Raw genomic sequence first — 23,788 nt, forward strand, 5'->3', positions numbered from 1 at the left:
CAAGATTCCACCTCAATCGATTAATACAAGAATTGAATTGCACCATATTTAATACCATTAAGTACAAATAAGTACGAATTTCAAAAATTTTCCTACTAATTCCAATCCTACGATGGCATAGTAATCTTATTTCCAAATACCAGTACTCAGTTCACCCAAATCGAAATTTTACCAAATTTAGAACAATTTGGAAAACTACCCCCATATCCTTACTCTTACTCTCCGCCGGTAATATTAATTTCAAATTTAAGAATTCCAGCTCCATCCTAGACTCTATACTGCCAAAAACTACATTATTACATCGACCCTTCTTGATTTCCATTCCAAATTTCAAGAAGTTTATGATACGAAAATGGTTCTTAAAAATACAAAATGGTACATGTTGTAGTACATTTCAGTTCGTTTCGTACACTTATAGTTCGAACTTCCGAAAAACCTTTAGTACGTCCATCATGCACTCCATCAGTGACCCTCATTCGAAATTTAACCGTTTCTTTCCAAAAACCCAGTCTTAACTGACACCTTTGGACCAAGAGAGACCTTCATCCATTTTAAGATTATAGCTTCAACGGTTTCGTCTAGCTTCGGCCTTCTCATGCTTTTTTATACCCTGCATCACATAGTGGTAAGGGTATTATGTCTTTGTGCATTTGTTTGTAACATGGAAAAGGAAATGCGATAGACCCATAGTTCCTTTTGGTGATCAGCATAGAATCACATTTTGAGTCGATGTATGCATGTCCGTCCGTTTGTCTGTCCGTCCGTCTGTCCACGTATTTTTGTAAACAAAATGGAGGTCACATATATTGTTTGATTTAGATGAAATGTTCTAAATAACATTTGTTTGACTCAAGGACGAACCCTATTGAAATTAGTGAAAATCGGTCCAAACTTAGATACAGCCCCTATATATATCTTTATCCGGTTTTAGGTTTCTTGTGCACAAAATGGCCAATATAAGTCCAAATGGTGTGAATTTTGCTACATCCGTCCGAATTCAGCCTAGAAGCATGTAGGCTGGTGAAAATCGGTTCAGATATAGCTATAGCTCCCATATATATGTTTCATCCGATTTGGTGTTTAAGTACCTCATATTCGTAATATGCACTCCACAAGACTGATATTTAGCACCAGATATCAGATAAAGCCTATCAATTCATGATTCAAATGTTATCAAGATTGGTTCAGATTTGGATATAGCTCCCATATATATCTTCATCCGATTTTAGGTTTCTGGTGCACCAAATGACTAATATCAGTCCAAATGGTGTGAATTTTGACACTTCAGATCAAATTTAGTGTAGAAATAAGTACTTTAAATTTGGTGCAAATCGCCTCAGATATAGCTATGGCTCCCATACATATGATTCATCCGATTTGGTGTTTAAGTCCCTTTAAATTCCTAAAATGCACGATACAAGAATTATATTTGGTACCAGATATCAGATGCAGCCAAGAAATAGCTGTTTCCAATTTTATGAATATCGGCTCTGATTTGGATATAGCTCCGATTTTAGGTTTATTGTGCAACAATTAGGTAATATTAGCCCAAATAGAGTGAAATTTCGCAATTCAACCGAGTTTAGCATAGAAGCAATAATTTCAAATTTGCTCCCATATATATATTTCATTCGATTTGGTTTTTAATTCTCCAACTTTCGGAATGTGCACTCAACCATAATGATATTTTGTACCAGATATGTCATAGAGCTCAGAAATTGCAATATAACCCTTTCTATTACGAGAGCTCTACTAAATATACATAGTGGTGTAGGACATCATATATTCAGCCCTGCCCGAATTTTGGATTTTCCTTGCTGGTTTTTAAATAATTATTTTGTAACTACGTAATGAAAACCCCGAAATGTAGGTTTAACATGCCTCAAGATTCTGCCATGAGCACATGGAAAATGCAACGTAAAGCTCTTCTTGTGTGAAATACTTTTTTATATGCTCTCCACATTGATTAAAAAAATAAAAATTTTATCCCAAAAAAGATCATATTTCGACCGTTTATCTTAATGTTTTTAAAACTGGCCCCAAAGACTTATAAAAATTGCTACTTATAATAAAAATTAAAAGTTTTTAATTTTCTTGTTAAATTTCTTACCAATAAACTCATATCATGCACTTCTTTCATTGCAGCGTTCCCAATCAAACGAAAGCCAATTGGTATTGGAGACGGTAAATGCCATCACCACCGGCAAATACAGTTGTGAAGTTTCAGCCGATGCTCCATCTTTTCATACACTGATTGCAGCTGCAGAAATGGAGGTAGTTGGTAAGTTGCACACAGGCATATACACTCGTACACAAAAATGAAAATTGGAAAAATTTTCAACTACACCCGCATAGAATTTTAATAAAGTGTCTCCGAAACTAATATCTTTTGAACCACAAATACCAAACAGAGAATCTTTTGTTTGTTTTGTTCGTGGAGGGGTCACAAAAAGATTTCCTCTGTCACAGATAAAACTCCGGCTAAAGATTAACTGAACCCCAAACTAAAAACTAAAATCTGATGCACTCACACACACACACACACACACACCAAAGGCATAAAGAGTTTTCAGCAACAACTAAACAAAAAATATATCCACACAAAAAGAGCAGAGTTGAGTATGAAAGAAGAAAATAGTTAAGTCGAAACGACAAAAGCTAAATAACGAACAACAGAAAGCCATTAAAAAATACCATGTCATATGCTTTCGGAAGAACCATTTATTTTTGTTTTCCAAAGGAGAATATATGGTCTAACTCGCAAATGCGACACACACAAAACATTGCTGGCTAGAACTTTGTTGTATGAGCAACAGGAACATGGACCAGGAGAGCAGATAACAAATTTGAAATTATCTTCAAAAAATATGGGTTGTACAACGTGCAATGGAAGATTTTTGCAGCTCGCAAAGATATTGTTTAGATTCAATTAGAAAGAGTATGGCAGAAGATCGAATCGGGTCATTTAGTTAGAATAGAATAAGGGCTATTTTTTAAGTATTTCGCTGCTATTGATTTTTCTTAAGGCAAGGTTCGTTGTGAGTTGAGTGAGGATTTGGAATAGAATTCAATGCTTTAACAAGACATTCCGACAGCGTAATTATAAGTACTTTGTGATATATAAGTAGTAGACAAATTTTAAATCACATAAGGTGCTTATACCCTACACAACATAGTAGTAAAGGTATTATGTCTTTGTGCATTTGTTTGTAACATGGAGGACGCGAGATAGACCCATAGTTATTTTTGAGGATCTTCATAGAATCGCTTTTTATGACGATTTATGCATATCAGTCCGTCCGTCCATCTGTCCATGTATTCTTGTGAACAAAACGCAGGTCGCAGTTATTATCCGATTGAGATGAAATTTTCCAAACAATATTTGGCCCAAGGACAAACCGTATTGAGATTGGTGATAATCGGATCAGATTTGGATATAGCTTCAATATATACCTTTAACCGATTTCGGGTTGATTGTGCACTAAGAGACCAATATCTGTCCAACCGACCTGAATTTCGGCACATCCGACCGAATCCAGTCTAGAAGCACATTTGGTGAAAATTGGTTCAGATATAGCTATAGCTACAATATAAATTCTATCCGATTTTGCTTTTAAGTCCCTCACATTCGTAATGTGCATTCGAGTGCAATGAATTTAAGTACCAGATATCAAATACAACCCCAAAATACCTCTGCCAAATTTTATCTAAATCGGATCAGATTTGGATATAGCTCCCATATATATTTTTAACCGATTTAGGGTTAATTGGGCACTAAATGGCCAATATCAGACAAACTGACCAGAATTTTGGCACATCCGACCGAATTCAGTCTAGGCGCAAGTACATCACATTTAGGAAAATTGTTTCAGATATAGACATAGCTACCATATGTATATCATCTGATTTTTTTAAGTCCCCCACATTCGCAATATGCATTCGACAACAATGATATTTGGTTCCAGATATCTTATAGAACTTGGAAATAACTTTTTCCAAATGTTGTCAAAATCGGCTAAGATTTGAATATAGCTCCCATATATATCCTTAATCCATTTTCTGCTTTATTGTTCAAATAATGACTAATATCAGGCTAAATGGAGAGAATTTCGGGACGTGCGTTTTCATTTTGTGGAACTCGGCTCCGACATATATTTTTTGATAAAATCTTTCTCGAACTGATATCATGCACTCTATTGCAATCTTATTTGTTATTAAAGATTAAAATGTCTCCGTCAAATTTAGTGAAAATCGATTACCATATATTAGTTCCCTCTGAAACCGAACTATAACTGCTCTAAAGGCAAATTTAGTAACAGATAGAGCTGGAGTCTGGATATGGATATGGAGGTAGTTTTCGAAATATGTACTTATGTGCACAAAAAGTACTAAATGGTACTAAAATTTGTATAATTTCAATTTGGGTGTACCGATAGAGTTTAAATCCTGGAATTTTGAAATAAGATGACCCCTGTACTGTAGGACTGAGATATCTACGTAGTCTTGGAAATTCGTACTTATAAGTACTAAATAGTAAAAAATATGGTACAATTTTGGGAGTACCACTAAACTATAATAAATTTAATACAATTTAGATTTAGGTGAACCGATAGAGCTGGAATCCTGAAATTTGAAAATAAATTTATTATTGGAGTGTAGGATTGCTGTATATAGGAAGTTTTGGAAATTCGTACTTATGTGCACTACGTGGTACTAAATTCGCTACAATTTGGATTTGGATAAACCGATAGAGCTGGTACTCTAGAGTTTCAAAATAACATTAGTGGCAGAGAGTAGAATTGGGATATGGCGGTTTTTTTTCGAAATTTGTACTTATGTGCACACAAATAACTAAATGACACTAAAACGGTACAATTTCGATCCGGGCGAACCGATAGGGTTTGAATTCTGAAATTTGGAAATGAGATTACTTTTACATTGTAGGATCGGGATATGTAGGATGTTTTGGCAATTCGACTTATATGTACTAAGTGCTACTAAATTTGGTATAATCTTGCGAGAGCCGGTGAAGTTGAAATCTTTAAATTTGGAATTAAGATTACTGTCGGAGGATTGGAATGTGGAGGTTGTTTTCCCATTTTGTATTTAAGTGCAGGAAAAGAACTAAATGGTACTAAATGTTGGTATAATTTCGATTCTGGTACTAAATTTGGTACAATTTGCATTTAGGTGAACCAACAGAACTGGTATCAGGAAATTTGGAAGTACGATTAATATCGGGGTGTACGATTGGGGCATGGGGGTAGTTTTGGAAATTTATTGCTATGTGTATTAAAATGTACTAAATTTTGTACCATTTCGTATCATGTGAGGGGTTGGAGCTAAAAACTTGAAATTTGAAATGGGAATCGAGGCTGAGGTATAGGGTCGATATAAGTAGGTAGTTTTTAGAAGTATTTAGTCATGCATACGAAATGTACTAAACGGTTCTAAATATTTTTACAATTTGAATCTAGTGGTACAAATGGAGCTGGGATCCCAAAATTAATATTACTGGCGGAGTGTATGGAGGTAGTTTTGGAAATTTATACTTATGAAAATTACTCAAAGCTAATAAATTTGGATCAATTTCGATTTGGGTATAACGACCTTTGGTATAAAGACCTATAACTAATTCATCAACACTCTAGCGATACGGCTGATCGCGATCATGTTTAAATAGAGTTTGTAATCATATTTTGCAAACAAACAAAAACAAACATACCACATTGCTGACGCTTGTAAAGTTGCGAATTCCTCGCTTCATTTCCAAAGCACAATGGCCATCAGATTCTCCGGATACCAAACCGTTTGGGAAGCAAGGTTGACACTAAAAAATACCAAAGTGTCGATCGCCACTTTCATTCAATAAAATTTAAAAAAAATTAAAGTTTTGGCGTTTGACTTTGTTCCATTTTTTTATCTCACCCTGTATTTATGTCTTTGTACATTTGTTTGCAAAAAGCAAAAGGAAACGAGATAGACCCATAGTTCCTTTGTCCGTCCGTCTGTCCGTCTGTCCATGTATTTTTGGAAACAAATTACAGTTCACATTTTTTTGCCCTATCCAGATGAAATTTTGCACAAATCATTTGTTTGGCCCAAGGACGAACCCTATTTAAATTGGTCAAAATTTAGATATTATTATATGTTGAATTAGGTCAATATATATGCGGAGGACAAAAGTAACAAATCGAATGAACAATATATATGGGAGCTGATTCATCAAATCGATTTCGATCAAATTTGGCATACTTATTTTGAGGCCTAATTTGGTTGTATGTGCAAATATTACACGTTTGGTGCATATATATATATATATATATATATATATATATATATATATATATATATATATATATATATATATATATATATATATATATATATATATATATATATATATATATATATATATATATATATATATGCACCAAACGTGTAATATAAGTCCGAATAGTATGGAATTTTCCACATACCTTTGCTAAATTTCGTCCGATTTACCTTTTATTGTGCACCAAACGTGTAATATTTCCCCAAATGGGATGAAATTTGGCACTTACGACCGAATTGAGTCTAGAAGCTAGTATGTCAAATTTGGTGAAGATCGGTTCAGATATAGGTCCCATATATATTGATCATCCGATTTGTTACATTTGTTACCCACAGCAGTAATATGCACTCCGTAATAACGGTATTCAGGGAAATATATGAAATTCAGCTCAGAAATATCTTTGCCAAATTTTATCAAGATCAGTTCAGATTTGGATATAGCTCCCATATATATCAAATTGGCAATACAAGTCCGAATTTAAAAGATACAAGTGCTTCGGCATATTTAGTCTTTTGAACATTAAATTATAATTACAATCATAGCGTGTGTGATTGAATTCTCTCATAAAAACTTTAAATTGTTATGTGGAGCTCTACTAAATTAGCAAAGTGGTGTAGGGTGTCATAAAGTCGGCCCCGCCCGACTTTAAGTCTTTCTTTACTGTTTCAGTTTGACTTATAATATTGAAGTATACATTTTGAAATATTTTTCACATTACAACACAGGTTGGAGTTATTATATACAGATTGCAATCATCGTCCGATCCTTCAGAAAATTTTTGCAAGGGTCAGGCTCAGAAGGGCTATACCTATTGTTTACAAAGATGTCCGTTTTATATTTATGGTTGAAATGGACCAACAACAAGCCGTTTTAAAGATCACAACTAGAAACCAAAGGACACGAACTATTGCATGATGTTAGGGTTTAGGACAGCGTGTAGAGTGGACCACTACTTTTGTGTGAAACAATATCAACATTTTCATTCTACCGAAACGCTGAAAATAAATTAGAGGTGAAATCCAATATAAATAAAAGGCGAACTGCTGGCTTTGTTATGCTTATTTCGTTTGCGAATATAGCCAAAATATCGCAGGCAAGCAATTCATATAGATGAGTCAAAATTTGGAGATACAGATACAGATTATCGCAAATTAGTAAGAGGTTCAAATGATCGAAAAACAGAAAAAAATTCCTGATTACACAATTGAAGCCAATCGACACGCCTGAGGAGAGAGTTAAGGACAGGCAAGAGTTCCAGCATTTGGATGACCATTGGATTATCTTTAGCTGTAAAATGGATCACAACAACTAACAGCACGACGGAGTGCGTAAATATTGGGCAAATAACCCTGGTCAGAATGCTGATGGTAATATCTGTGCAGTGTTCCGTGACATAATTTCAAAAGCGAAATCTTCCAAAATGGAGTTGGACATAAGGGAGCTTTTAACATATTGTAGTGTTGCAGGGTATCACATGGTCGGCCCCGCACGACTGTAGCTTACTTGTTTTGATCCAAGTTAGTCCTCAGTACAAAATCAATATTTCCTGTTAGATTACTAAAAACTTTTCTGCAAACCATTGATTACCATCGGATTTTCTTGGTGTCTCTCCCTCAAACACAGCGTAAAATTCTGCTTATTGTTCAGCAAAACTCCGTAATATTCTGCACAGCATGCAACGAAAATTTTCGCAAAACTAACTCCGAACAATATAGATTTAAGATGCAGCTGCAAAAGATTTTGCCGAAATGCTGTGCACTCCATTCAACACAACGATGTCCATAACATGAAAGAGAACTTGGAAATTTCCCTCTTTCGAAAATGTCCTTTACAACAACCTGTTGTCTGTTCATTTGAACAACTCAATTGCACAAGGACAATGCTGGTGCCAAGGATATTCCCTGAAAATGCTATTCCTCGTAAAGCTATTTTCATTTCAAATTGCAATTACACAATATTTCTATACAACTCAAATACCACTGATATTGACCATAAAAAACACCCGCAAGTAATGTAATTTCTTGTCTCCATTGAAAGGCAAAGGATGTCCCAAGAACGACTCTGGTCATGGCCACAATCAGGATGCAACCACAAACGATGACAACTATCCAAATGACTAACATTAAATTTCATTGTTCTGTGGGAGGGCCAAACTAAAGCACCAGCATCGAAATCAAATCCCACAACAGGAAGACATTGCACTTGTAGTCTCGAGTAACAGAGATTTACAAAAAAAGAACCCGCAGTCCTTGTGAAATTGTCAGGAAAACCACATTTTGAATTTTAAATTCCCCGACATTGAGTCTCTCGAACTCTGGAATGTTGAATAAAACCCAAGTAATCGACACTTACAATTCATGCCACAAAAATGCACCAGAAGTGCCAATGAAATATGCTGGCAAATATCAGATAACTGGTTAGGACATTTCTGCACCTGGACCGCATAACCTGTAAATGAAAGGATAATGGTCAAAGTAAAAACAAAATGAAACAACAACAACAAACACAAAAATAAGCAAGGAACTAGACAACCTGCTCTCTCTCTACGCAATAAAAGCACACGCCTGAATAACTCTCTTCTGGTCGGAACAATTGCCAACCAATTGACAATTCCTTTCGACATCATTGACAGACGAACACCAACGCATTAGACAGACTCGACTTGACTCGACTCCAATATGATGATGGCATTTTCTGGATGCCAGCATCTGACTCTAACAGAATCATAACCTGTATGTGTGTGTGTGTTCGGTTGTGTAAAACTGGGAACCATTAAATTTTAATGGCAAAATATGGCAATGATGTCACAAGAAATCGCACACACACTCACACATTCATACATATGCATAACTGAAATGACTTTTAGATAATGTGCACCAGGTATATGAAGTGAAAATTTATGATACCCTTGAATATCATTCCTTGGAATTTCCCATAATGGACAGCAAGAATAGGAAATGTAATGAGCATTTGAGTGGGAAAAGGAGTCTCAAAGCTGATGGTAATATAAATTCAAAAAGGTTTCATGGAACTTCAAGTTATATATGTATTTGGAAGTTTCAAAACTTAAATAACAACAAAAAAATTAAAAAATCAGTAAGTTCCGCCGGCTGAACTTTGAATACCCTCCACCATTGGGAAAGAATTTGGAAGTTTTCAAAAAAAAAAAAAAAAATAAATAAATAAATAAATAATATAATTCTTTTTCTTCTGTTAAAGTCTTGAAAATACTTTTATCTTCTGTTAAAGTCTTGAAAATATGGGGCGTTACCGTCATTTTGGGGTCTATACGAAGGAGTGGACCTGCATTTCTCTGTCACAGTCTGTAATAGACAATTGTTAAAATTTCGCATTTGCACTTCGTAATGGGCAAATACGAAGTTTTAACAATTCCGGTGAATAACGTAGCTATAATCATCAAAATACCGTATATAGGGAGGTACCGATATTTAAGGGCTATACGAAGAACTGATTGGACAATTTTCTGCCACAGGCGGTAGTTTTTATTAGGAACTTTAAATGCGAAATTTGGAATAAATGCTGTGCATAAAGTCGAAAAAATACAAAACAACGAATATCGGGAGGTATTGATATTTAGGGGCTATACGAAGAGCTGGACCTGCATAGACAATTTTCTGTCATACACTGTAGCACCTATTTAAAAACGAAATATTAAACAATTCCGGTGAATAATTTCTCTACAATCATCAAAATACCGAATATATGGGGGTACCTTTATATCGGGGCTATACAAAGATGTGGACCTGCTTACCCAATATTCTGTAGTACCCATTACGAACTATCATAACAAAATTTGAAAAAAATCCGGTGGACAATGCCGCCCAAAACATCAAAATACTGTATATAGGGAGGTAGAGTTATATGGAGGCTATACCTAAACGTGGACCTATGTAGCCCATTCTCAATACTAACCAGTAAAGAAAGTCTTTAAGTCGGGCGGTGCCGACTTTATGATACCCTACACCACTTTGCTAATTTAGTAGGGCTGGGCATAACAATTAAAAGTTTTTATGGGAAAATTCAATCATACACGCTATGATTATAATTATAATTTAAAGTTCAAAGGACTAATTATACCGAAGCATTTGTATCTTTTTAATTCGGACTTGTATTGAACATTTGGGGCACAATTAATTTGAAATCGGATTAAAAAATATATGGGAGCTATATTCAAATCTGAATCGATCTTGATAAAATTTGCCAAAGATATGTCTGAGCTGTATTTTATATATTTCCCTAAATATCGTTGTTAAGTAGTGCATATTACGGTTGTGGGTAATAAATATAACAAATCGGATAAAAAGTATATTAGGGAGCTATAGCTATATCTGAACCAATCTTCACCAAATTTGACATACTAGCTTCTAGACTCAATTCGGTCGTAAGTGCCAAATTTCATCCCATTTGGGCAAATATTAGGCGTTTGGTCCACAATCAAAGGTAAATCGGACGAAGTTATATATGGGAGCTATATCCAAATCTGAGCCGATCTCGATAAAATTTAGCAAATGTATTTCTGAGCTGTATTTGATATATTTCCCTAAATATTGTTGTTACAGAGTGTATATTACGGCTGCGTAGGACAAAAATAACAAATCGGATGAACAATATATATGGGAGCTATAGCTATATCTGAACCGATTTCGATAAAATTTGGCATACTTATTTTCAAGTCCAATCTGATCGTACGTGTAAGATTCCATACTATTCGGACTGATATTACACGTTTGGTGCACAATAAAAGGCAAATCGGACGAGATATATATGGGAGCTATATCTAATATATATATATATATATATATATATATATATATATATATATATATATATATATATATATATATATATATATATATATATATATATATATATATATATATTTTGACCGATTATCTCCAATTTCAATAGGGTTCGTCTTTGGGCCAAACAAATGATTTGTGCAAAATTTCATCAGGATGGGGCAATGAATGCGAACTGTACTTTGTTTACAATAATACATGGACAGACGGACGACGGACATGCATAAATCGACTAAGAATGTGATTCTATGCAGATAATCAAAAGGAACTATGTGTCTATCTCGTTTCCATTTGCCTGTTACAAACAAATGCACAAAGACTTAATACGCTGGCCACCTTGTGGTGTAGGGTATAAAAATAGAACTCGTTATAAATTCTGTTAAAATCTTAAAAATACCTTATAAAGGGCGTTACCGTTTGGTGTCAATACGAAGGAGTGGACCTGCAATTTTCTGTCACAAGCTGTAGTTCTTATTAGGAACTTTAAATGGGAAATTTGAAGCAATAAAGTCGCAAAAATCATCAGAATACTGAATATCGAGAGGTACCGATATTTAGGGGATATACGAAGGCCTGACCTGTATAAACAATTTTCTGTCATTCACTGTACTATCTATTCAAACACGAAATATGAAAAAATTCAGGTGAATAATGTCGCTAAAATCGTCAAAATACCATACATATGGAGGTACCGTTATGTGGGGGCTATACGAAGATGTGGACCTGCATAGACAACTTTTTGTCTGAGGCGGTAGTACCCATTACGAACTATTATAACAAGATTTGAAACAATTTCGGTGAACAATGTCGCCAAAAACATCAAAATACCGAATATCGGGTGGTACAGTTATATGTGATTAAACCAAAACGTGGACCGATATATCTCAATTTTTAATACCAACCATCCTAGACTCAATACAAATTGTTCTGCTAAATTTTGGCGATCTACGTCAAATAATGTGGGCTGTATCGTGATTTCAACAGACAGACGGGCATCGTAAAATCGACTTAGAATTTTATGCTGATTATGAATGAAGCATGGGGTCTACAACGAATATTTAAGGATGTTACAAACGGAATGACAATGTTAATATACCCTCCTTTCCATGGTGGAGGGTATACAAATACATATATTGGGCTGATATTAGTCATTATTTGCACAATAAACCTGAAATCTGATAGTGATATATATCTGAGCAATATCCAAATCTGAACCGAGATTTTTAAAATTTAAAACAAAACAAATATTAACACAATATTATTCTTGTATCGTGTATTTTACGAATTTGCGGGACTTAAATACCAAATCGGATGAAACATGTATATGGGAGTTATAGCTATATCTGAAACCATTTTCACACAATTTTGGGCTGATATTGGCTATATGGTGCACAATTAACCCGAGATCTGTCAAAGATATATATGGGTGCTATATCCAAATCTGAACCGATTTCTAAAAAATTTAAAAAAGCCATTTCTGGGCTGTATCTGATATCTGGTGCCAAACATAACGGTTGTTGAGTGCACATTCGAAAATTGAGGGAGCTCAAGTGCAACTCGGATGAAGCACATATATGGGCGCTATAGCTATATCTGAACCGATTTTCACTAAATTTGATGTACTTTCTTCTTGGCCGAATTCGGTTGGATGGGCCAAAATTCAGGCCATTTGGGCTGATATTGGCCATTTGGTGCACAATTAACCCGAAATCGGATGAAAATATATATGTGACCTATATCCAAGTCTGAACCGATCTTGATCAAATTTGGGAGAGGTATTTCTAGACAGTATCTTATATGTGGTACCAAATATCATTGCTTTCGAATGCATATTACGAATGTGAGGGACTTAAACACTAAATCAGATGAAACATATATATGTGGAGCTATAGCTATACCGACATTTATTGTACTTGCAACTAGACTGAATTCGGTCGGATTTGCCAAAACTCAGGTCATTTGAACTGATATTGGTCATTTTGTGCCAATTAACCCGAAATCGGTTAAAGATATATATGGGAGCTATATATAAATTTGAGCCCATTCTCACCTATTTCAAAGCGGTTCGGGGTTCGGGATTCGGGAAAATCGGGAAGATTTCATCTCAACCGGATAATAAATCAGTTCTGCAATTTGTTCACAAAAATATATGGACAGACGGACGGACTGACATAAATCGATCTAGAAAATTACTCTATGAAAATCCTTAAAGGTAATTAAAGGTCTATTTCGCTTCCTTCTCCATGTTACACAAATGCACAAAGACAAAATTAAATTATACCAAATTATGTTTTTTTTAATACAGACCTTCATACCCGGAACGTACGCAGAGGAGGACACATGGGCTAAGCCCACTCAAAAATGGGTACTTCTTCGACAGTTTTTGTAAATACCGAATATCGGGGGGTACTGTTATATGGGGGGCTATGTGATATCGTGGACCGATATAGCCCATCCCAGAATTTGACCTGCCTGCAGACAAAAGACTGATCTGTGCATTTTAGATTCATATCTCATTTCGTTTTGACTTTAGCGTAATTGCAGCACACGGAGACACGAATATTAGACCGATCACGAATATACAGGGTGAGATGAAAAACATGCAACCAATTTCAGACTGCTGCTACATCAAAGCCACTCGTCCGGCACCTTTAAAAATTATTCCAGTGACAGCTCATTATATTGTTTACAAGCGTACAAAAGCATTTTGGTGAGAATTTTCCTGAAAAAAAGTTATTCGTGATGGAATTCAAGCGTGATAACGCTATTTCTTTATATTTGGCTGGGAAACCACAAGTGGCTATCGTTAGAGCACTCCAGCATTTAAATCTGAATAAATCATTTGTGTCTCGTACCATCGCTCGTAACCGTGATACTGTAAGCGTACCCCGACGTCAAATAAGTGGATGGGAGAAATCAGCAACATTGTTCGAAAAGTAAAGAAGCGACTTGAGCGAAACCCGCGTCGCAGTGGCCAAAAAATGGGCCGAACAACATATCGCAATGTTCCATTCGGCAAATATTGAAAAATGAGCTCGGGGTAAAGCCATTGAAATTCCAAAAAGTGCAAGAACTTACACTGCAACAGAAAGAAAATTGACTCAAAAGAGCTAAAGAGTTGCTTCGCTTGGCCGAAACTGGTAAACAGCCGAATTTGGTTTTCTCCTATGAGAAAACATTCGTTGTCCAGCAGTTTGTAAACAAACAAAATTATCGTGTTCACTTGCCAAAGAGGTCAGCTTAAAATGTGTACGTTAGGTTGGCCACCAGAACTCAAGCGCAGGCCATGTAAGCCGCCATAACAATTAATGGTCGCCCTCCGCTCGTATCATTCGACCGTGGTATCAGAATAAATGCCGGACATTATTGCCAAAATATTCTGGATGGTGTATTAAAGCCTTAAATACGCAAAAGTTTTGGCCGCAGACCTTGGACATTCTAACAGGACTCAGCATCATCGCACTCAGCCACCCAGGAATGGTTACGAAATGAGGATCCTCGCTTCATTTCCAGCGCACAATGGCCACCAAAATCTCCGGATACCAATCCGTTGTACCATTGTGTCTGGAGTATTTTGGAAAGCAAGGTTGACACTAAAAAATATCAAATTGTCAACCACCTCAAGCAAGCGCATCGCCGGGAATGGGCCAAAATACCGCAGAGCAACATTCGGACAGCGTGTGACGGTTCCATTGACCGTATGAAGGTTATAATTCGTGCGAAAGGTGGCCAATTCGAACAAATCTAAACTTATTCTAAAATTTGATGTTATTTCCGACATTTTTTGCTTTCTTTCAATAAAATTTAAAAACAAATGTAAAAATTATGTAGTTTGACTTTGTTGCAGTTTTTTTTAACTCACACTGTATATATTTAATAGGTCTGGAATTATTATTTCGATGAGTTACAAACGGAATGGCGAACTTCATATACCCTTCATACTATGTTTTGTGGAGGATATAAAAGAGATCTCTTGCTTTCATCGATCTCTGAGTAATATTGAAACAATGTTTCATAGCTATTCACATTCGGGCTTAAAACTGTCCTCGACCTTAGTACCTACATTTAATTTAAACGGTGAGATAAAAAAACTGCAACAAAGTCAAACGTCATAATTTTTTAATTTTCTTTATAAATTTTATTGAATGAAAGCAAAAATGTCGGAAGTAGCATCAAATTTTAGAATAAGTTTAGATTCCGGAGATTTTGGTGGCCATTGTGCGCTGGAAATGAAGCGAGGAACTTCACTTTGTAACCATTTTTCCATAGCGGTGGTGCAGATTCCTATTGGAATGTCCAAGGTCTTCGGCAAAATGTTTGCGTGCCCAAGGCTTTAATTCACCCTCCAGAATATTTTCGCGATAATATAGTTTACAAACTGCTGGACAACGAATGTTTTCTCATCAGAGAAAACCAAATTCGACACTCTTTAGCTCTTTTGAATATTGCGATATTTTCAGCTTATGAGCCATGAGTTATCACTGGAAAAAATTTAACAGCTGGCTGGGGATGACAGCAGTCTGAAGTTGGCTGCAGTTTCTTCATCTCACCCTGTATAGAGTCAGAGTTGGAATGACAGCAAATGTGTCTCCATTTTCTTATCTACAAAAATTATCCATTTTCAATATAAACTATTTTACCAGTCCTATTTGTGTCGGTTTTAAATCAGAACAATTTAGCCTACTTTCGTTGCGATCAACAGTTAAGGATAATCATATTTTCTCTCTCATTTCAGTCGTTCCCGCCCGAGATCCAATTATAAGCGGCATACGTTCACGTTACAAAGTTGGTGATATAGTGCGAGGCAATTGTACCTCTGGACACTCAAGGCCAGGTGCAAACATAACGTGGTATATAAATGGTTATGAGGTAAGTTGGGAATTCTCGAAATCTGAAATTTTGCCAAAAAAAAAAAAAAAAACAAAAAAAAAAAAAACGGCAGTGCAAATTTAAACAAAAACTAAATTAAGGCTTAAATTGTAAACTTCTGTTTCATTCGCAAATTATTATTGAGCCAATAAATATGGCTTAGTGTTAAGTAATGTCCTGCTGTCCATTGTCCGTACAATTATTGCAGAACATAAAGACAAAATAACAAACAAACAAAGAAATAAATACAAAACATCTGAATATTGTAAAACTAACTTTTCGGCACAGAGAAAAATATTACAACAACAACAACACAAAAACACAGTCAAAAACAGGCAAATCTATGAAACATGGCATAGAATGCCTTTTATTCAACCAAAGGACCAAGTTTTTGCCGTTGCTTCGTATATCCGCTTTGATGTATATTTTACAATAGACGCGTATGTTGCCAGGGCGGGAAGGGTAGGGGCGGGTAGAATGGGAAGTTGTGGGGTTGCCAAAAATGTAAACAAGGCTTAATGTTAAATAAAACAACCATCTACCAAAAACCATACACAACATGAACAAAACTTTGTCTGGTTTTAAAGAGATAAAACAACAACAAAAGCAACGACAAAAACGAGCAACAAAACTCTATAATAACAACTACAACTACCATGTTGGACCCAACGGTCAGGCAAACATATTAGCAACTTTCAAGTCCAACATCCAACCACCCAACCATCCGTCCAAACCAGCCCCCATGGCACTAACCAAAAACTATCCACAACAGCAGCCATAGCAAAACAGAAGTTACGAAATTGTCCAGAAACGAAGAAAAAAAAAAGCAAAAAAACCCGAATCCTTGTATTTCAACACAAACAGAAAAACTCTAAACAACAACAGAGGCAACAACAGCTAACGATGGAAATATAATTTAATGTCCACTTAAAGAATTTTTAGGTGCAAACAACCCAAATGTTTGCACTGCTCTCACACGAAAGTTATACGTTGCTCCATAGAGAATCATGTTTGGTAGGGAGGTGGGATGGCGGGAATACTTTGTTAAGGTGAGAATATTTTTACGGTAATTTTGTTTCTGTTTTTTCTCGGTTTCTTTTAATTTGAGGTGCAATGTCAAAACACGAAGCTATGTTAATGGAGCCAAATTATATATAATATTGCCGCATAAACAATTGCATTAGCAGATTAAGTCTCATAATTTTTGGCAAGGGAAAAGTTTTCGCAACATCATTAAGTGTTAAGTCATTTTAAAATAAATTTAATTAAATCGTAGCATTAAAATATGGTCTGGGAATAACTATGATCGTTGGATCTTAAATTTAAACAAATGTTACGAAGATATGTAGTTGTTCCATAAGGAAAATCGAGGCTTATAAATCACAATTACTCCAAATACAACAAGTAAAAAAGAACTAAGTTCGACCATGCCGAACTTTGAATACTCTCCACCATTTGGAACGAATTAGAAAATTTTCGAAAAAGTGCTCCATTAAAATTTCAGTTAAAATCTTTAAAATACCTAATATCAAAAGGTGCCGATATATGGGGGATATACGATATTGTGGACCTATATAGCCAAATCCCTTTCAGGGGTTGAAGTGCTCACAAAGAACACCTTGTGTAGAATTTCAGACAATTCCGTTGGGAAATGTGGCTAAAATCAACAAAATCCCGAATATCGGGAGGTACCGTTATATGGGGGCTATACGTTATCGTGGAACTATATGGACTATTATCTTTCAGAGGGTAAAGAACTCCTTGTGTGGATTTTCAGACAGTTCCGTTGAAAAATGTATCTAAAATCGTCAAAGTACCGAATATTGGGGGGGTACCGTTATATGGGGGCTATACGATATCGTGAACCGATATAGCCCATCTTCGAATTTGACCTGCCTGCAGACAAAAGACAGATCTGTGCAAAATTTTAGCTTCCTATCTTAATTCGTTTTGACTGAAGCGTGATTACAACAAATGGACGGACATGGCTAAATCGTCTTAGAATTTTACGCTGATCGAGAATATGTATACTTTGTTGGGTCTAAAATGATTATTTCGATACTTCATACTATGTATGGTGGAGGGTATAGAAATCGGTGGGAACAGCTTTATGTCTTTATGTCAAAAGCCCCCTAATTAAGATTTCACTTTTGAAATTATGTCAGGAAGAACGGCCCAGATATTACCCTTAGCATTTTGACCAGGGACATTTGCCCAATATTTACGGACTCCGTGCGTAAATGTTAGTTGTCGTAGTCCATTTTATTGCTAGGGCAATAAAATCAGGCGAGTCGATTGGCTTCAATTGTGTGAGCAGGAAATTGTTTTTGTTTTTTGGTTCATTTGAATCCCTACATATTTTTCGATCATCTCCAAAAGCAAGAGGCCCCTCTGTATCTCCAAATTTAGACTCATCTCTGTGATTTGTTTGTCTACGATATTTGGTTATATTCGTCAATGAAATCAACATAAACAAGTTAAAAAGCAGTAAGTTCGGTCAAGCCGAACTTTGAATACCCTCCACCATTTGGAACGAATTTGAAAATAAAATTCTTAAAAAATTCTTTTCAAATTTTAAAAATACCGAATATAGCCATTATATTGGTGTCTATACGACGTGGATCCACACAGGCATGTTTGTCATAAGTCATTACCAAATTCAAGCTCGGAACTTGAAATAAACGGCGAATAATGTAGCTAAAATCATGAAAATATCGTATATGGGGAGGTACCGTTATATCGGAGCTGTGCGAAGACCTGGACCAGCATAGACAATTTTCTGTCTCAGGCTATAGCATCCATTACGAACTACAAATACGACATTTCAAACAATTTCGGTGAGTATTGTACCTAAACTCGTCAAAATACCGAATATAGGGAGGTACTGATATATAAGGTTTGTACGAAGGCCTGGACCTGCTTAAACAATTTTCTATCATAGACTGTAGTTCCCATTACGAACTCTAAATACGAAATTTGAAACGATTCCAGTGAATGATGTCGCTAAAATCATCAAAATATGCATTGGGATGTACCATTATATAGATGCTATGCGAAGACGTGGGCCAGCATAAGCTATTTTTGTCATAGGCTATAGTACCCATTACGAATTCTAGCTATGCAATTTGAGACAACTCCGGTGAATAACGTCCCTAAAATCGCCAAATATTTAATATCGGGTTTACCGTTGTATGTGGACTATTCGATGTCTTGAACCCATATATATATATATATATATATATATATATATATATATATATATATTTCTCTTCCAGGGAGTGAGGGGCTTGGAAAGAACTTCTAGTATGGATTTTTAGACAATTCCATTAAAAAATGTTGCTAAAAGCATCAAAATACCGAATATAGGGAGGTACCGTTATATTGAAGATAAACGATATCGTGGATCTATATAGACAATAATCTTCCAGGGGATGAATAACTTAGAAAGAAATCCTTTTGTGGCTTTTTCAGACAATTTTATTGAAAAGTTTGGCTAAAATCATCAAAATAACGAATATTGGGGGTATTGCTGTAAGGGAGCTATATGATATCGTAGACTTATATAGACAACTCACTGAACCCGGTGCGCTTCGCTATACCCTTTTGATTTTAAATGCATTGAAAATTTAATATACGAATATTTTTTGTTTTAAAAAAATAATACAAATTCTAAAATTTTAAAAACTTTATTGTTGTAATAGGTCGATCTACCAACGCGTGAACGCACAGCTCACAATAAAGAAAGCAGGAACATGCCAAATTTAGTCCGCATACACGAAGAGTATGTCCTTCGGAGTTATTAATTTCAAAGCAAATGCCGAGCGTGCAGGAAACTGCAATCTTTTGAAGTTGAGTGGCATTTCTGATGGAATTAGTAAATTCGAGGCAGCAACATACTTTCCCGTAATAATCGTATCCTCAATTAAATCGCTGTGCGGCTTTTTACGGTTAGCCTAATACCATTGCAAAGGTCAATGCTTCTTAATAAAATCATATCCCAATCTGAACCGATTTCAATAAAATTTGAAAAAAAAAATCACACCTGCCACATTTCATTGAAATTGGAGGTATATACCGTTGAGGTACATCAAATGTGTGAAATCGGCCGAGAAAATATGTATGGGAGCTATATCCAAATCTTAACCGATTTTTAATTAATTTATCAAATTTTATATTGTAACCAAATTCCGCAACACATTCTTTTTTTTATTGAAATTGGACATACATATCGTGTTTGGTGTATAACATACATGAAATCGGCCGAAATATATATATGAGAGCTATACCCAAAGCTCAACTGACTTCAATATAATTTGAATTTTTTCGTGGTAACAAATTTCTCTCTCATCAAATATGTGAAATCGGCGGAAAATATATATGGGAGCTATATCCAAATCTGATCCGATTTAAATATAATTTAACAAATTCATTTTTGTTTCCAATTCCGTTACTCATTCCAAATTTCATTGAAATTGAGGATACATAGCGTGTTTGGTGCATCAAATGCATGAAATCGGCCGAAATATATATATGGGAGCTATATCCAAATCTGATCCGATTTCAATATAATTTAGCATATTTGTTTTTATTTCAAATTCCGTTATGTACTCCAATTTTGGAGACTGTATTTGTAATCGATCAATAGATATGTGCATATAAATTCAAAATTTTTGGGAGGTACCTCCGATTCTGATGCTATATCCCCAGTTCCAAGTGGAATTTCAAAAAATTTTATGGCCTATGTTACTTTCATGCGATGTTGTAGTATACTCGGAAATTTTCAGGAAAATCTGTGCAGCGGTTTTCGAGTCCATAAATTACAAACAAACAAACGAACATACAAACATTTTACCTCTCTTATAGATATAGAAGATTCTCTTCCAGGTGGTAAATTACTCAAAAGGAACTCCTCGTGTTAATTTTCAGACAATTGCGTTGAACAATGTGACTAAAATCACCAGAATACGGAATATCGGGGGGTACAGTTGTATGGAGGCAATTCGAAAGCGTGGACCGACATGGCCCATTTAAGTACGTTGCCTATTGCTAAACTATACACGTATGCAAAATTTTCCTTCTATCTCAATTCGTTCGAAAGATAGCGTGATTAAAACAGTCAGACGGACAGATAGATAGACGGATATAGCTAGACCGTCTTATCTAAACAATTCTCTTCCAGAGGGTAAAGTACTCAGAAAAAACTCCTTGTGTGGATTTTCAGACAATTTGATTGAAAAACGTGGCTAAAATCATCAAAATATCGAATATCCAGGGATACTGTAATGTGGGCCTATGTGATATCGTGAACCGATATAGACAATTCTCGGTCAGGGGGTTGAATACTCACAAAGAACTCCTTGTGTAGAATTTCAGACAATTCCATTGTAAAATGTGGCTAAAAACGTCACAATACAGAATATCGGGAGGTGCTTTTATATGGGGGTATACGATATCGTGGACCGATATAGCCCATCTTCGAACTTGACCTGCCTGCAGACAAAAGACAGATCTGTGCAAAATTCTAGTTTCCTATCTTAATTCGTTTCGTCTTAGAATTTTTCGCTGATCAAGAATATATATAGGAAGAGAAAAAAATTGCAACAAAATCAAACGCCATAATTTTTACTTTTTTTAATTTTATTGAATGAAAGAAAACAAGTTAAAAAGCAACTTTGAATGGAACTTGAACATTTTCAAAAAAATCCGAAATCTACAACTTAATTGAAAACCGCTACATGAGGACTATACGAAGCCGTAGACCTGCACACCAAAATTTTTGTAATAGGCTGTAGCACTCATTACGAACTTCAAATACGAAATTAGAAATAATGTCGCTAAAATCATGAAAAAAAAACGAATATCGGGAGGTACCGTTATATAGGGCCTATACGAAGACATACTCTCAATATTTCCCATGGGCTGTAGTACCCATTGGTATATTCCAGTACGAAATTTGAAACGATGCCGGTGAATAATGATGCTGAAATCATCAAAATACCGAATATTGGGAGGTTCAGTTATATGTGGGCTATACAAAGACTTGGACCGGCATACAAAAATTTTTGTCATAGGCTGTAGTACCCATTACGAACTTCAAATACGAAATGTTAAATAATTCCGGTAAATAATGTCGCTAAAATCATGAAAATGCCGAATATCAGGAGGTACCGTTATATGGGGGCTATACGAAAGAGTGGACCGACATGGCCCATTTAAGTAGGTTGCCTACTGGTAAACTATACACGTATGCAAGATTTTCCTTCTATCACAATTCGTTCGAAAGATAGCGTGATTACAGCAGGCAGACGGACAGACAGACAGACGGATATCGCTAGACCGTCTTAGAATTTTACGCTGATCCAGAATATATATACTTTGTAGGGTCTATTATGAATAATTCGAGGAGATACAAACGGAATGACAAAGTTAATATACCCTCTATGGTGGAGGGTATAAAAATGTCGGAAATAGCATCAAATTTTAGAATAAGTTGACGAACCATGGCCTTCAAGCTACCAATGAAACCGTCACATGCCCGAATGTTGCTCTGCGGCCGATAGTTGCCATTCGCTCGTATTAATCGACCGTGGCATCAGAATAAGTTATCCCGAACATATTCTGGAGTGTGTATTATAACCTCGCTTCATTTCCAGCGCAAAATGGCCACCAAAAACTCCGGATACCAATCCGTTGGACTATTGTGTCTGGAGTATTTTAGAAAGCAAGTTCGGCACTAAAAAATACCAAAGTGTCGATCACTTAAGTGGCTATCTCCTTAATAATATTCCAAAATAAAGGTATTTAAGATTTACCTCCCCCACCCCACCCTAATGTACACACTCATTTCTACTTGAAACCACAAATGTCCTGCTTAACGTGTTGTCATAGCTAGTCACCATCCACACATATGCTCCCAGCGAAGAGGCAAAACTTTTCAACATTTATGTTTTTGTGTTTTGTGTGTGGCGAAAGAGCTGTTGCTTTAGTTTTGGTTTCGTTCATTCGTTGGTTCGTTCGTTCGCTGCTGTTTTAATAATGAGACGCATCTGTGGCTTTGTTTCTGTTGTACTTCATTCGGTAGATACAAACATGCATACATACATACATATGTATGTGTTCCCCTGCTCTCCTATGACTTTTGCCATTAACTATCCCATTCGTGGTTTCCTACTTAGGTTACAACAGGATACTTGTTGTGTTGTGTGTGCATTATGTGAGTGTGTGTTTGTGTTTGTTTCTCTTCTGTTTTTTTGTTCAACTCCGCAGCGAATGGGTAATTTGTGTCACAATGTTTACTAGAATGGCGTATTTTTGGTAATTTAAGGTACAATTAGGAACTGAGGATAGTTTTTTTTTTTTGGTGCTATGTTGCGCCGTTTGTGGTAACTAGGCGGCAACTGTGTTGCATGCAACAATGTATGGTAGTTTCCATATATTTTCGCTAAAAATATTGAGGTTTTGATTCAGGTAGTGGTGGTGATCAATTCATATCTTCAACAGAGATTCATATCTCTAAGGAATTTTCCCAGAGTACCTGACCCCAAGCGTCAGAGAAATTGAGATCCTATCCATGATGAGCAGTGGAGTTATCCATTTGGTTACTCAACCACGAATTTTCTAAAGACCATAAACAAGGCCTTCTTCCCAAAAATTAAAAAAAAAATGTTAATCCTCCAAACACTGTCCTCACCCATACCCTTGTAAGTAATTTACCACAATTGCATATATTTCCCCAGACAGTCTCATGGCATAGCCTATAATTACA

The 23,788-nt window shown here is 35.7% G+C and overlaps 1 protein-coding gene across 1 annotated transcript in view; it reads left to right on the top strand.

Moving 5' to 3' along the window:
• LOC101895856 (uncharacterized) overlaps nt 1-23,788 on the top strand; it is a 90,699-nt gene that overhangs the window by 46,163 nt on the left and 20,748 nt on the right. The window contains exons 3-4 of the mRNA XM_059130235.1: nt 2,146-2,281; nt 15,890-16,023. Of these exons, the coding sequence (XP_058986218.1) occupies nt 2,146-2,281; nt 15,890-16,023 (270 nt within the window). The remainder of the gene's footprint in view (nt 1-2,145; nt 2,282-15,889; nt 16,024-23,788) is intronic.

The sequence above is a fragment of the Musca domestica genome, unplaced genomic scaffold (assembly GCF_030504385.1).
Source record: "Musca domestica strain aabys unplaced genomic scaffold, Musca_domestica.polishedcontigs.V.1.1 7, whole genome shotgun sequence".
NCBI classification, from domain to species: domain Eukaryota; kingdom Metazoa; phylum Arthropoda; class Insecta; order Diptera; family Muscidae; genus Musca; species Musca domestica.